This window comes from Schistocerca gregaria, chromosome 5 (assembly GCF_023897955.1).
Source record: "Schistocerca gregaria isolate iqSchGreg1 chromosome 5, iqSchGreg1.2, whole genome shotgun sequence".
NCBI lineage: Eukaryota > Metazoa > Arthropoda > Insecta > Orthoptera > Acrididae > Schistocerca > Schistocerca gregaria.
The window spans coordinates 485,636,226-485,653,328 of record NC_064924.1 but is presented as its reverse complement, the minus strand read 5'-3'; the positions used below and the strand labels follow the sequence as shown (position 1 = coordinate 485,653,328).

The following is a 17,103-nucleotide window of genomic DNA, read 5'->3' as shown; positions in this document are numbered from 1 at the left end:
TATATATATATATTTTTTTTTTTTTTGCTGAAGAACATGTTCCGCTACACTTGAATTTTCTACTTTCGCTAATTGACCTAGACTTTCATGTTCCTTCAACCAAGTATTCATGCTTCTTTCTAGTACTTCCAGTGTAGACCTTACTGTATGTACATAGAATTTTATATAACCCAACCTCCCTTCATGCTGACAGAAGAGAGCAGTTATCCTTTACATATCAGAGAATTTGACACATTTTCTTAGTTGGTCCGAAAATTCATTGCTAGTACAGAGAGATTTCTTTAATAGAAAAGACTGCCTTGCATTTGGGTCTGTGTACAGTATAATAGAAAAGACTAGCAGGCATAAGTAGTAGTTCAAAAAATTACAAAGTATTGTAGAAAGTACAAACAGTATGTTGATGTCTGGTTCTGTTATTAATAAGCCAGACAGAGTATTGACTCAAGATGGAATTCCCTTCTGCAAAAAGGGCGATGCTGCTATAACACTTAGGAAAGCGCCAGTTAAGGAGATTATTATGAATGTAGAAGCAGGGATGAGCTATTCCCAACAAGATTGCAAATGCAGTTTGAATCAAAACTGCCAGACTGTTGTGCTGCAGTAAACCTTTGACAAATAATTTAACAAAATGTGAGAGAAAGGCTCTCAAAACACTCAAATGCAGATGAAAGGGTAGTGTTTCTTCCTTTGGAGCAAGGAAACACTGCTGTTATGAATAAATGAGAGATCATCAGTGCAGAATTTTGAATCTGTTAACATCAGGATAGTACCAAAAAAATTGGGACCTGGCACAGTGAAGAAAACAAATAATCTAATGTTATCTTATTAAATTCAAAAATGTAAAAAAGCCTTATTGAAGACTGGAGCTGTGTGTCCCAGACCTTACGGCCTTCCCAAAATTTATCTTTACCCGAGACACATTGTGTGTGGCACATACACCCAAACAAAATCCAACTTACCATGGAAATGGAATTATTGTACAGCATAGTTGGACAGGAGGCCCCATCTGGCATTGTTTGGCAGCCTAGTGCAAGTCGTCTTGCTTCACGCGGGTGCCATCTCTGAACAGACGGGGAATCAAACCCAAGGCCCTTACATGGCTGTCAGCCTGTGCTGACGAGAGCTATGGAGACAGATTTGCTGTGGGAATTGAAAATGACAGCCAAATTATCCTTCTTCAATGCTTTATTGCAGAGAGAGACCAATGGGAGGTTGAAGCAAAGTTTTACGGAAAGTCACACGTGTGCACAGATACTTCCATAAGAAATCCATCTCACGCAATGGGGCCAGAAGGATTTTAAAACTGGAACACCTGAATACTGAATAAAAACTTATGCTGAAGAGAAAAGATAAAACATAGTGGTGGAAGAACACTTTTGCTTCTTTTATTTAAAATGCGATTAGATACATGAAAATATCAGACTGTTTTTTAGACCAACCAAGGAAATAAGTCAAGCACTACAATCTTTAAAGGATTAATACTGTCCTCTGTTAGTGAGTGAGGTATATAAAATTCCATGTATGTTTGATAAACTCAACATTGAAACTACAAAGAGAAGCAGGAATACATGACTGAAGAAATGTAAATCTTTACTGGCAAATGAAAATAGAAAAATCAGTAGCCAAGTATGCCCTTCAGTAAGGAAATTGTGAAGTTCTCCGAAACCAATGTTTTATCTATTGTGAGAACATCCATAGCCACAGAGAAGCCATTAAAATACATAAAAATGGGAATAATTAACAGAAAGGAAGTCACGAAACTTGGTGATGAATGGGCGGTAGCTCTACAGAATCGATAGTTTTATTGTTGACATGCGAACATAAATGGTTTACTTTTATCTCTGCCAGTCACAAGTAAACTTCAGCTCCTTATTTCATAATCACTGCAACCCATCAGTTGCCAAGACTGAGTGGAAGCAGGAGCACCTTTGAAGATACCCAGCACAGCTCTGGACAAAACATAAGGAATGGAAAAGTTTCATAGACCACATCCCATGCCCATACAACCCAGAAGACTCACCAGTTGTTAATGTATATTGAGTCAGTGAATGGGTAAAAGTACCTGTTGTGAAATTCCTTGATATCCATTTATATAGTAAACTGAAGTGAAATCAACTACTCAGAAACCTGATTAAATAATGGATGGATGGATGGAAATGATTGGATGAAAAAGAACAATGCAACAAGAAATTTCTGCTAGTTTTGCGTTAGTCTTAAACACAGATTGTGATGTTAAGTGGAAGTTTTTCATGTTGTAACTGGTTTACATAAACTTCCAGTTAATTGTAGATAACTTTCAATCCAGGATTACAAATTTGAAAACTATAGGAATTTAATTATCTAAGCCTACTAATATTTATCCAGAAAATAGTACTTGTTTACTGTACTCAGGAGATAACTGTATAGTTGACTGTTTTATGTTAGTGAATGTTGGTGCTTAATATTTTACGGATATAGCTTACTTCATTCATAGAAATAGAATCAAATTTTCAAAACATGTAAGTGGAGTTTGATCCATGCTCTAATCTGCACTTTGACCCAAACACTCTGTCCAACAATCTTATTCTTTTTGTTCCAGAGGAGAAAATGTAGAGGAAGCATTCTTGGAAACTGCCAAGAAAATTTATCAAAGTATACAAGATGGCAGGTAAGGAATTCAAAATTTTTTCAGTAAACTCTTTACCTGTTAGGCGAACACCCCATTCCACCATAAATAGTTGTGCTACAAAATTCTGCAAATATTTTTCTTCTGTTGTAGGTTGGATCTGAATGCTGCAGAATCAGGAGTGCAGCATAAACCATCACAGCCTGGCCGAAGCACGCTGGTCAATGATCAGCAAGCCAACAAAGACACTTGTGCTTGCTAGGTGTGTATTTGGATTGCGCTGTTTCATACAAAAAGTGATGTAATAGCTGCTGTATTAGCAGCATGAGAAGAAAAATATTTTTTGTAACATTATAAAATTTAATTTAATTTAATGTGTTTTGGAAATAGACCTGCTAATTGAGGCAGAGCTTTTGAGCCAGTTAGCTATTATAGTGTTGTTTGGAAGCTTGTTTTAGTAATATTCATGCTTCTGAATAAGCTTTCATGGCGTTTCATTGTGATATGGTATCAAGTGCACAGTGATTTAAAATATTGGCTTTCAGGTGTCGGTACAGATTTCTAATTTATACCTTTGCGTTTTGCCTTTCTTAAAACTCTCCCACATTTCACTACCTCCTTACAAATATTTAGTCCACAAAGTGCATTAATGGAAGTTTTTGTCTTGCATTGTAAACTGTAATGCCATATTCTTTTATATATTTAAATTTGTAAATAAGTTGGTGATCGTTGCATGAAAATGTTGTATTCTTGCTTGATAGTAAATAGTCTCTTACCGATGACTTCCTTAGCATTTTTTGCTTAGCCAACAAGATAGTAACACCTAAGAATTGTACCTTCATTACCTTAGCTGTGTATTATAGCAGTTTCGCCCAGTGAGCCTGTGCTCTGTAGTTCTTATCATGCAACAGTAAATTCATATAATGTATTCTTTATATGGAATGCAAAGTATTACTTGGCATGGTGAACTGGTTAGCCAGCCATAGCAGGATTAACTTGATGAGACGACTAAGTACACCCACATTCCGATCCAAAGTTGCGGTCATTTTAAATCCCAGTACGAGCATGAAGAGTGATTGCAGAAAATACCATAATAAGGAAACAGTGACAACCTGATGTTAATGCCTTCAATTTTACACAGTCAGAACAAGAAAGGCGTGATGATACAGATGTAGAAGGCAGTGGAAGGTGCAAGTAATTATCATATTATTAACAAGCAAAACATAAGTGTGTAAATTACAGGGGATGGGAGGCACAAGATGCTGATGCTGAATGGAGTAAAATTAAAATATCAGCCCCAAAGCAGAAATAGTAAAATGCACACCATACATATTTTATTGATGACATACATAAATACACTAATGGGAAAAATCACAGCACCAGAAATTAATTAATGGAATCAAATTTCTGGAATACATTTGTCTAGGTAACGTAATTAAGTGATTAAAATTTCAAGACCACGCGTTAATGTAATGACAAGATAAGCCATTGTAAATGTAGCATGCTGGTACATTAATAACCAGTGTAACCACCAGAATGTTGAACATAAGCATGCGAACATGCATGCATTGCATTGCATTGGTGCCTGAGGTCATTGTTAGGAATGGAGTTCTATGCCTGTAGTACATGGTCTGTCAATACAAGGACAGTTAATGTTGTTTGTGGATGATGCTAGAGCTATCACTTTGTCCCACATGTGCTAGATTGCAGGCAGGTATGATGATCGATCAGGCCAAGGCAACATGTCTAAACTCAGTAGAGGAGCATGTTGGGCTACAACACCAGTATGAGGGTGAACATTATAACGCGAAAAACACCCTCTAGAATGCTGTTTGCGAATTGCAGCAAAATACGTCGAATCACCAGATTGACATACAAACGTGCTGTGAGAGTGAGTGGGATAACCACGAGAATGCTTCTGCTGTCACACAAAATCTCTCAAAAGACCATAAATCGAGATGTAGATCCAGTAAGTCTAGCATCAGATGAATGAACACTACAAGGAATCTGGCTCAGAACTTTCCTTGAAGTAATTCTTTTGTAACAGATCACTGTGGTGCCAAATGTTGCTCAAATTTCTGCTGCAGATGCAGTACAATGCACCAGAGCCGTATGTCATACATGATGGTAGTGCCACGTGATCATCTGGAGCCCATCTTCTTGTGACCATACATTTTCGTGATCACTGCTGCCAGCAGTAATGTACAGTGGTTACATTCCTGCCAAGTCATTGCAATATTGCAGAAGAAATCTCCAACTATTCAAAGCCCCGTTACTCATTCATTTAAATTCTGTGAGGTGGTGATAATGGTGTCTGTCACCCTAAAGGCAGTCTTGACTGACATCAACCCACCATGTCCAGTCTCGAAGGAAACTAACACTCCTGGCCAATAAAGTGTGTATTTAAAGCAAATCTAATTTGCATTCTCATAGTGGCTCTACTAGCGCCACTCTTATGTGACCAGTGTGCAATTTGAACAGGTGTCATCTTTCAGGTTATAAACATGCCTACAGTTTTGGTTTGTCACACAACTACTTCATCTTTTGATTTTTCCTGTCACTGTATGTTACTAGATAACAATTTCCGTGATACCATCAACAGGACAGGGAGGTACCATCTTTGCAAAATCTTCATTTTTTGATGCGCGCCGGCTGCGGTGGCAGAGCGGTTCTAGGCACTACAGTATGGAACCGCGTGACCGCTATGGTCGCAGGTGCGAATCCTGCCTCAGGCATGGATGTGTGTGATGTCCTTAAGTTGGTTAGGTTTAATTAGTTTCTAACTTCTAGGGGACTGATGACCTCAGAAGTCAAGTCCCATAGTTCTCAGAGCCATTTGAACCTTTTTTTTTTTTTATGCACAGAATTAGACTTCAAGGCTATCAAAGAAACTTTGAGAAAAACTGTTCCACTTCTGGAATTTGATTTTAAATGGTGCCAGAAGGAAAGGGATACGAGGTGGAATGAGTATGTGAGAATTGTGTTATGGAAGACAAATGGTCAGCTTCATTTTATTGGCAGAATTTTAGGAAAGAGTGGTTCACCTGTATAGGAGATCACATATAGGATGCTATTTTTGAGTACTGCTAGAATCTTCGGGATCTGTACCAGGTCAGACTGAAGGACATCGAAAGGATTCAGAGGTGGGCTGCTAGATTAGTTACCATTAGGTTCGAATAACATGCAAGTCACGGGGATGCTATGGGAACTCAACTGGGAATCCTTGGAGGGAAGGCGACATTCTTTTCAAGAAAAACTACTGAGAAAATTTTGAGAACCAGCAGTTGAAGCTGACTGCTGAACAACTCTACCACTGCCAACATACATTTCATGTAAGGTCCATGCAGATCCAAGAAATTAGGGGTCATGCAGAGGCGTATAGACAGTAGTTTTTCCTTCGCTCTATTTGAAAGTGGAACAGGAAAGGAAATGACAAGTAGTGATGCATGGTACCCTCCTCCATGCACTGTGTGGTGGCTTGAAGAGTATCTATGGAGAGTTACATGTTGAATGAAAATCATTATGTGCAGGCAAGTGAACGTACTTGCAAAAGAATATATGACATAAGATTTTTTCAAAGATATGAAGCTTCGTGATTAAAGCAGCCAATGGTTTATTTAGACAACCTATGAATTCATGAATACTACATGATAAATAAATGTTGTAAAGTGATCGTTTGAAAGAAGTATTGTGAAACAATGTTTTGTTGTGAATACAGTTTCATTTCATGTTCACTTCTTTTTCTGTAAGAGGAAAACTTCAGACTGTTCTTTAGAAATACAGAAAAAATAAAAATATATAGACACGGGAAGCCAAACCCTTGACTTGAATTACAGAATGTCTTCTCACCATTTTTCCATTGAGAAAATTTTGTAAGAAAATGGTTACCTTCCTACTACCAGCTATACTATCTAGGGTTAAATCGTATAGAACTTACGTGAGATCATACAAAAATAAAATCTGTAGTCGTATTATGCAGGTTTCTCGCATGCAAACCAAAACCAAGAAAACTGATACTGTTGCTGCTGACAACCAAATACAGTGTCACTTTTACTGGCACAAGCCTGTCTGGCAATTTGTGCTTAAATTTAGCTTCCTTTATATTCAAGCAGTTTCAGTTGTCTTTGCAAGGCCATGTGGACACTCTTCCACATCTTTGCACAAGCAAAAATTTTAAGTTGGTCACTAGGAATCAAATTGTGTGATCTCAGCATCACTAGCCAAAAACATTAACCGCTGGACCACATAGTCAGTTTGCCATTGCTGTCGTAACATTACATTTAACTAACGGTGGTAATAGGATACAAGAAAGGACACACATCATGCCAAAATGTGACACCACTGGAGAGATGATGTTTTGATGGACAAGGAAACAGAATAGAATAAAATCGAACAGCATAGATTCAAGCAGAGTCAGTATTATAATCCACGATAGAAATGCCAGACAATGAATCAACGGACACAGCTGTTAAAAATGACAACATTACTGAGGAAGGTTGTTTTATGGATACCACCAGCGAAGCATTGTAAGGAACATAACTGAGATATATTTACGTCTTTATTCCATTCTTGTTCTAGGCACTTCATTCAGTGGCACTACATTTATTACACACATAGCACAGGACAGCCTCTTATTTCTACATCTACATATATACTCCGCAATCCACCCAACGGTGTGTGGCGGAAGGCACTTTACGTGCCACTGTCATTACCTCCCTTTCCTGTTGCAGTCGCGTATAGTTCGCGGGAAGAATGACTGTCTGAAAGCTTCCGTGCACGTTCTAATCTCTCTAATGTTACATTCGTGATCTCCTCGGGAGGTATAAGTAGGGGGAAGTAATATATTTGATACCTCATCCAGAAACACACCCTCTCGAAACCTGGCGAGCAAGCTACACCGCGAAGCAGAGCGCCTCTCTTGCAGTCTGCCACTTGAGTTCGCTAAACATCTCCGTAACGCTATCACGGTTACCAAATAAACCTGTGACGAAACGCGGCGCTCTTCTTTGGATCTTCACTGTCTTCTCCGTCAACTCGATCTGGTACGGATCCCACATTGATGAGCAATACTCAAGTATAGGTCGAACGAGTGTTTTGTAAGCCACCTCCTTTGTTGAGGGACTATATTTTCTAAGGACTCTCCCAATGAATCTCAACCTGGTACCCACCTTACAAACAATTAATTTTATATGATCATTCCACTGCAAATCGTTCCGCACGAATACTCCCAGATATTGTACAGAAGTAACTGCTACCAGTGTTTGTTCCGCTATCATATAATCATACAATAAAGGATCCTTCTTTCTATGTATTCGCAATACATTACATTTGTCTATGTTAAGGGTCAGTTGCCACTCCCTGCACCAAGTGCCTATTCGCTGCAGGTCTTCCTGCATTTCGCTACAATTTTCTAATGCTGCAACTTCTCTGTATACTGCAGCATCATCCGTGAAAAGCCGCATGGAACTTCGGACACTATCTACTAGGTCATTTGTATATTTTGTGAAAAGCAATGATCAAATAGCACTCCCCTGTGGCACACCAGAGATTACTTTAACGTCCGTAGATGTCTCTCCATTGATAACAACATGCTGTGTTCTGTTTGCTAAAAACTCTTTAATCCAGCCACACAGCTGGTTTGATATTTCGTAGGCTCTTACTTTATCAGGCGTCGGTGCGGTACTGTATGAAACACCTTCCAGAAGTCAAGGAAAATAGCATCTACCTGGGAGCCTGTATCTAATATTTTCTGGATCTCATGAACAAATAAAGTGAGTTGGGTCCCACACGATCGCTGTTTCCAGAATCCATGTTGATTCCTACAGAGTAGATTCTGGGTTTCCAAAAACGACATGATACGCGAGCAAAAAACATGTTCTAATATTCTACAACCGATCGACGTCAGAGATATAGGTCTATAGTTTTGCGCATCTGCTCGACGACCCTTCTTGAAGACTGGGACTACCTGTGCTCTTTTTCCAATCATTTGGAAACTTACGTTCCTCTAGAGACTTGAGGTACACGGCTGTTAGAACGGTGGGTAAGTTCTTTCACGTACTCTGTGTAGAATCGAATTGGTATCCTGTCAGGTCCAGTGGACTTCCCTCTGTTCAGCGATTTCAGTTGCTTTTCTATTCCTTGGACACTTATTTCGGTGTCAGCCATTTTTTCGTTTGTGCGAGGATTTAGAGAAGGAACTGCAGTGCGGTCTTCCTTTGTGAAACAGCTGTGGAAAAAGATGTTTAGTATTTCAGCTTTATGCGTGTCATCCTCTGTTTCAATGCCATCATCATCCGGGAGTGTCTGGATATGCTGTTTAGAGCCACTTACTGATTTAACGTAAGACCAGAACTTACTAGGATTTTCTGTCAAGTTGGTACATAGAATTTTACTTTCGAATTCACTGAACGCTTCACACATAGCCCTCCTTACGCTAACTTTGGCATCGTTTAGCTTCTGTTTGTCTGAGAGGTTTTGGCTGCGTTTAAACTTGGAGTGAAGCTCTTTGCTTTCGCAGTAGTTTCCTAACTTTGTTGGTGGGATTTTCCCATCCCTCACAGTTTAACTCGGCGAGTACCTGTCTAAAATGCATTTTACGATTGCCTTGAAATTTTTCCATAAACACTCAACATTGTCAGTGTCAGAACAGAAATTTTCGTTTTGATCTGTCAGGTAGTCTGAAATCTGCCTTCTATTACTCTTGCTAAACAGATAAACCTTCCTCCCTTTTTTATATTCCTATTAACTTCCATATTCAGGAATGCTGCAACGGCCTTATGATCACTGATTCCCTTTTCTGCACTTACAGAGTCGAAAAGTTCGGGTCTGTTTGTTATCAGTAGGTCCAGGATATTATCTCCACGAGTCGGTTCTCTGTTTAATTGCTCGAGGTAATTTTCAGATAGTGCACTCAATATAATGTCACTTGTTGCTCTGTCCTTACCACCCGTCCTAAGCATCTGAGTGTCCCAGTCTATATCTGGTAAATTGAAATCTCCACCTAAGACTATAATATGCTGTGAAAATTTATGTGAAATGTATTCCAAATTTTCTCTCAGTTGTTCTGCCACTAATGCTGCTGAGTCAGGAGGTTAGTAAAAGGAGCCAATTATTAACCTAGCTCGGTTGTTGAGTGTAACCTCCACCCATAATAATTCACAGGAACTATCCACTTCTCCTTCACTACAGGATAAACTACTACTAACAGCGACAAACATGCCACCACCGGTTGCATGCAGTCTATCCTTTCTAAACACCGCCTGTGCCTTTGTAAAAATATAGGCAGAATTTATCTCTGGCTTCAGCCAGCTTTCTGTACCTATAATGATTTCAGCTTCGGTGCTTTCTACCAGCGCTTGAAGTTCCGGTACTTTACTAATGCAGCTTCGACAGTTTACAATTACAATACCGATTGCTGCTTGGTCCCTGCATGTCCTGACTTTGTCCCGCACCCTTTGAGGCTGTTGCCGTTTCTATACTTACCCGAGGCCATCTAACCTAAAAAAACGCCCAGTCCACACCACACAACCCCTGCTACCCATGTAGTGGACTCCTGACCTATCCAACGGAACCCGAAACCCCACCACCCTATGGTGCAAGTCGAAGAATTTGCAGCCCACACGGTCGCAGAACCGTCTCAGCCTCTGATTCAGACCCTCCACTCGGCTCTGTACCAAAGGTTCGCAGTCAGTCCTGTCGACGATGCTGCAGATGGTGAGCTCTGCTTTCGTCCCGCTAGAGAGATTGGCAGTCTTCACCAAATCAGATAGCCGCCGGAAGCCAGAGAGGATTTCCTTTGATCCATAGCGACACACATTATTGGTGCCGACATGAGCGACCATCTGCAGATGGGTGCACCCTGTACCCTTCATGGCATCCAGAAGGACCCTTTCTACATCTGGAATGACTCCTCCCGGTATGCACATGGAGTGCACATTGGTTTTCTTCCCCTCTCTTGCTGCCATATCCCTAAGGGGCTCCATTACGCGCCTGACGTTGGAGCTCTCAGCTACCAGTAAGCCCACCCTCTGCGACTGCCCGGATCTTGCAGACTGAGGGGGCAACCTCTGGAACAGGACAAGCAGCCATGTCCAGCCAAAGATCAGTATCAGCCTGAGACAGAGCCTGAAACCGGTTCGTCAGACAAACTGGAGAGGCCTTCCGTTCAGCCCTCCAAAATGTCTTTCGTCCCCTGCCACACCTCGAGACGACCTCCCACTCTACCACAGGTGAGGGATCAGCCTCAATGTGGGCAGTATCCCAGGCAACCACAGTCGTAGTCCGATCGGGGGATGCGTGGGACGAGCTGGCCGTCCTCGACAAACCCCCATCTGGACCCCCACAGTGATGCCCGTTGGCAGCAGCCTCAAGCTGTGTGACCGAAGCCAACACTGCCTGAAGCTGGGAGCGAAGGGATTCCAACTCAGCCTGCATCCGAACACAGCCATTGCAGTCCTCATCCATGCTAAAAACTATTGTGCAAAGAACGTCTGAACTAATCTACAGAGAGCACAAACAAATCGACACAAAATTTAAACGGTTATTAAAATACAAGATTGCCTAGTAAATGCAGTAATGCTGCTACTTGCGCACTGCTGACACACTGCTCGGCGGCGGAAGGACACTACGCGATTTTACACTATTCAGGTACTAAAACGCGATGCTGCAACTCTAATACTATAATACGCCCGAAATTTATGAATTAAACAATACAAGTACCAAAAACACGCAAAGAAATTAAGAATTAAACTATGTAACAAATACGTGAGCTAGGAGTATACGACTTTCTGCTGGCAGGTGCTTATCAAATGCCGGCATGGAACACACACTACTTGGTAGAATAATTGAGTGTGTGACCGAGTGAGGTAGCACAGTGGTTAGCACCTAGTACTCGCACTTCACAGGACAACTGTTCAAATTTGTATCCAGCCATCCAAATTTATGTTTTGCTTTATTTCACAAAATTAATCTAGGTAAGTGCTGGGATGGTTCCTTCGAAAGGGCATGGCCAATTTCCTTCCCCATCCTTGGCACATTCAGAGCTTGTGCTCAATTTCTGATGACCTCTATGTTTATGGAATGTTAAGTGCTAATCCTTTCTTCCTTCCTGAAGTGCATGCTATTACTATTACCTCTCTCTACTTCTAGGGCATAGTAGTAGTTCTGCCACTCTGCCAGTTCACTTTGCCATGTAATACTTTATTTTTCTTAGCATATGTAGTGTGGTATCTAACATTGTTGTCTTATCATTGTTGCAGGTGTTCGATCTGTTGGTTATTTCTCGTGTGAAGGTGCTTTGTCACTGCTCTGTGTAAATATCTGCAGTTGACGTGTGGGTCACGAGTGAGTGATGTAACTTTTTGTGATACAACTAGTGTTGTAGGAATTGGCTGTTCGTGCCAATATGTGGTCAGGATTAACGGCTCTAAGCAGATGCCACATTCAATTATTCCAATGTGAGTAGGTTTTGCACTTTGTGTCTGAGCACCTTGCTTTTTTTTTCTGTGCAGGAAAAGCGAAGTATCATTTGAAGAACTGCAGTTTAAGTGATTGGTATCTGAAGTTTTGTTGGTGCATCGGATATTCATTTTCGAAAAGCAGCTACTGTATGACACTTTGTTAAATGTAACAATTACTTTCTTGGCATATACTGATGTAAGCATCAAAATTATTTAAGCAGTAGCTTCACATTTCTTTTTATATTATGTGGTTGACAAATCAAAACACTCCACTCCATTTTAATACATTTTTCAAAGTCTTCGTTTCATCCAATTGTTTGGAGTTGGATAGTTGTCAGCCTTTGATATCAAAAGATTACTACAAGAATAATCTGGCTGCTGTAAATTTATTCTTCCTACTTATGAATTGTGATGAAAAATTGATTACCATAATCTTGCAACTTAGGACCACAAGTATGTATGTATGTATCTGGAGATAGTAATAATATTCATTGATATTAGAAATTTATTTTGTCATGGAAACCCTTGGTCTTGATGTCTACTATTGTGAATTAAACCCCGCTTAGAAAGTTTTAAAATATTACTAATATGCTAGAGAAAAACCAGCAGAGTTTGAGTGAGTGTTGTAATTGAGATTCAGTTGTGGTAAGATTTAGAACTTGAGAATTCCAGGATACCAAATATGTGCATACATTGCATACAGATGATATATTTGTGTGCTATTTGACATTTCCTTAAGTCACTCCGGATTAATTTCATGTGGTCCACTTGCACGTTAAGAAATTTTCAATTTCTCTAGTTTAGCAGTAAAGTACATTGTTATATAAATTGGTGTTATAGATTGAAATAGCAAAAGGATGGCATTTGTGTGCTACTTAATGTATGTTTTGTATGGGTGCAGAGTTGGGTGCAGTTTCTGTTACTACTGTTCAGAAATTAAGTATGGATTATTGAATAAATTTGTGTGTAATATTCATTGTGTGTATCAGGAAAAATGAGAATAAGTTTAAGAGCTAAATTACACTTTATTTGAAACATATGAATGCATTCAGTCTTCTCTTCCATATTTTAATGTATTAATAATTATTATATATTTAGCTACCATGACATGTGCCTTGTTCCCAGAATTTCTGTGCTGTTGAAATGTTGATTGAGAGAAGGCTGATTGAATTATCATGCTGCTTGAACATACCTAACAGAAACTTGGTGTGTTGTAGCGAGCAATAAAGTTGGAAAATTAATGTCTTCTTTACTTAAAAAGAAACATTACTTCTTCAGAAAACCTTACATATTGGTATACACATAAAATTGTAGTTTTGTTACTGATACCAATGTTAAATCTACAGTTCTTAATCTTTGAATGATGTTTTCATTGCTACACCAGTCTGTGCTCATAAATTACTTTAAAATTTAGTTCAGTGCATATTTTGCTTAATTGCTGGATTTAGGTTGTTTGTGCTTTGCAGTTTCCTATTTCTCTGCTGTTACTTATACTTATTGCTCTGAAGAATACTACTATTCTGCATTTTCATTTGTTTTCTTCACTCACAGCAAAATAGAAGAATGGCAGTTGGTTGTGACACTTGTTTAGTGCCCAAAAATATGTGGACTTGGCTCTTAATTTATTGGAAAATACCAAGTGTTTCTGACTTTTTTCTCTGTAATGTATTTATAAACCTGCCTTCAGTATAAAGTGATCTGATATTCAGAATTTCATCCGCATTTGAATTGTTAAGCTTTAGAAGCAGTTATAAAGAAAGCTTACTGTAGTACAGCTGATAAGGCTGAACTGAAAGGTGATAATGTGACTAGTATAGATTTAAAATATTTAATTAGAATATGCTAAAAATTTCTGTTCGTGCAGTAAAAATTTTAATCTTCCTTAGACAGAAGTGAAATACACAATGTCAGTTGTATGCAGAACTGAGAGTGCTAAAAAGGTTCAGTTTTCTAAAGAAACTAATTTCTTTCAGTGTTGCACTTTCTTTGCGGTATTACAATGTTCATACACCTAACAGGACAGAAGTCCTGATTCATTTGAAAATATGCATATAGGGTTAGAGATGAAATTTAAAAATGCATTGGACAGATTTTGTCAAGTCAGCCTGCATTATGATGGGAATTTCACTCCTGTCCACCAACAATTCTCCAGGAATTTAATTTGCTACTGTTGAATTATACTCATTTCTTATATTACTGTGTAGCCAGTAGCAGAAATGGAAAATGGTGACTATTTTAAATGTTATGCAGTGAGGTGTTTCTGGGTGAAAGTGATTAACGAATATGTGGTATGGATTCACTTCCGTATGAACAGCCTTGATATCTATGACACTAAGTTTGATTGCAGTCATTGGGAAAACAATTTAACAAGAATCTTATTTGTTAGATCATTGTCTGTTGTTACCTGTGAAAATTTATTGTTGAACAAATCGTGGAAAGGAAACAAATAATGACATGTGAACTGGGACACTGCATGTAACTGACCTTGTGTTGAAAAGCAGTGAGAGTCAGACTTTTCATGCTGTTGGCTGAGAGAGGTCTTCCTCTTACGTATATGAATTAGCTGTAACAGCTTGTGCCCAGTGATATTTTTGGAAAGCCCATTAACACTTGGGATAATTAAGGAGGGCTGTGCATCATTGATTACCTCAGTGAACTGTTGTCTGAAAGGTTTTTCTCTAACTTCTACATGTCAGTATTTTTATTCTTTTGCTGTGATTGTTTCTGCTTAAAGACTGTGATTTTACTAATTTATATTTGTTGTTATGTTTAAAGTTTACAGAAGACCATTTTAATATTCTGTCTTAGGGAGAAGTATAATATTTTTTTTTAATGTTTATTACGGCATGCAGCTACATCGCTTTAATATGTGGTCCTCATTATAATGAGAACTTGAAAGTGTATTTCATTTATGTGCTGCTGATGTTTGCTCTGCCTGTTCATTACATATGTGCTGGCAACTGTTTGTTCCCACCCTGCCCTTGCAACTGTATCACTAAATAAAACATTCCAACAGTTAATGAATTATTTCTTTCCAGTAACACACAGAATACCTTTGAGTATAATAAACTATAAAATTAAATAGTAAAACTATTTTTTTTGATGGCCGTTCTTTATTTCTTTAACAAATTTTATTCTGATTTGCTACAAAGACCCCAGAATTTTAAACAAATAGAATTTTTTTTTCCCTTTCTTTTTTTCCATTGAGTACTCCACAGCAGAGAAATATTTATTTGCATGTGCATATTTACAATTGTATAGTTAGTGACAACCTGGTAAGAAATTGATTATTTGCAATGGGAAATATCTTTTTAAGCAAAAATCTGTAGTAATGAAGTCCCAAATTGAGTGGTGGCGACAATCTTACGTGATAGCTTTTGTGTGGCAACTTCTGTTGTACATATAGAGCAGCTTGTACCATAATTGCACTTTTGCAATTGTAAGTTAAATATGCAGGTGTTATTAAAATTTAAGTTTTATAGACATGTTTTTATCCTGTGTGGAAACTTCTTAATGTTTGCCTCAGTGCCACTCAGCTCAATTCATCTTCTTCAATTATTTTACACCAGGAGGTTTATTTCACATGTACTGATTTTTAAGACGATTAACAGTAGAAAGTTAAATGAATAACAAATTAGGAAAGGACTCAAATTGCAAAGAGTAAATAGATAATACAATCAAACTAGAATTTTGTTCCAACTATCATATTTACAGGAAGTTAATCTCTTCTGTAACTAGAAAAGTTCTGTAGTTCTCCAGTAGTTACAAGCAGATTTTGAGATTGGGAAACTGATTAGTGTTGCAATGACACATGGTGAGCCTGTTGAGTGTTTGGGCCACACTGTCTACCTTGATAAAATAAGCTAGGAACAAAAGTTGTGAATACAGTACTTTAACATTTGGCTAGAAGTAATCTCCATCTATTTGTGAGATGTTTTACACTCACTAATGTAACACAAAAAAATGCTGAATGTTCGCTGCTCTGCAACTTTTTGGGGTATCTATTGAAGGACACCTTTAAAACACCTTGAGCTGCTTGTGAAATTATTTGCCACAGATATTTGGGTGTATAAGCCATGTCGGTGGCATCTGATACAGAGAAACAGACACTTGTATGTACATATATTTATACAACATGACCAATATATAATAAATAGCAGAAATATAAATCTGTATGCAACGTTATGTATCTCTGTACCAATGACGTGTGTTGGTTAAAATGGTAGGATATGAAACCTGTTGTATCACATCATACATTGTCGTGTATGTTATTGATGTCAGATCTTGGTGACAACTCTTGATCATGACTGACATAACCGTTACAAAGTGTAAAAATGGGACTGACAGGTCATATTGTTTACATCATCTGTCTTTCGTTAATTTCAAAATCAATACATCTGTGACACGCTTTAATATACACTCCTGGAAATTGAAATAAGAACACCGTGAATTCATTGTCCCAGGAAGGGGAAACTTTATTGACACATTCCTGGGGTCAGATACATCACATGATCACACTGACAGAACCACAGGCACATACACACAGGCAACAGAGCATGCACAATGTCGGCACTAGTACAGTGTATATCCACCTTTCGCAGCAATGCAGGCTGCTGTTCTCCCATGGAGACGATCGTAGAGATGCTGGATGTAGTCATGTGGAACAGCTTGCCATGCCATATCCACCTGGCGCCTCAGTTGGACCAGCGTTCGTTCTGGACGTGCAGACCGCGTGAGACGACGCTTCATCCAGTCCCAAACATGCTCAATGGGGGACAGATCCAGAGATCTTGCTGGCCAGGGTAGTTGACTTACACCTTCTAGAGCACATTGGGTGGCACGGGACACATGCAGACGTGCATTGTCCTGTTGGAACAGCAAGTTCCCTTGCCGGTCTAGGAATGGTAGAACGATGGGTTCGATGACGGTTTGGATGTACTGTGCACTATTCAGTGTCCCCTCGACGATCACCAGAGGTGTACGGCCAGTGTAGGAGATCGCTCCCCACACCATGATGCCGGGTGTTGGCCCTGTGTGCCT

At 39.1% G+C, this 17,103-nt stretch overlaps 1 protein-coding gene across 1 annotated transcript in view; it reads left to right on the top strand.

Annotated features, from left to right (window-relative positions):
• Positions 1-15,083, top strand: part of LOC126272124 (ras-related protein Rab-14) — a 62,779-nt gene extending 47,696 nt beyond the window's left edge. The window contains exons 6-8 of the mRNA XM_049974724.1: positions 2,579-2,647; positions 2,759-2,867; positions 11,863-15,083. Of these exons, the coding sequence (XP_049830681.1) occupies positions 2,579-2,647; positions 2,759-2,867 (178 nt within the window). The 3' untranslated portion in view covers positions 11,863-15,083. The remainder of the gene's footprint in view (positions 1-2,578; positions 2,648-2,758; positions 2,868-11,862) is intronic.
• Positions 15,084-17,103: the final 2,020 nt, after the last annotated feature.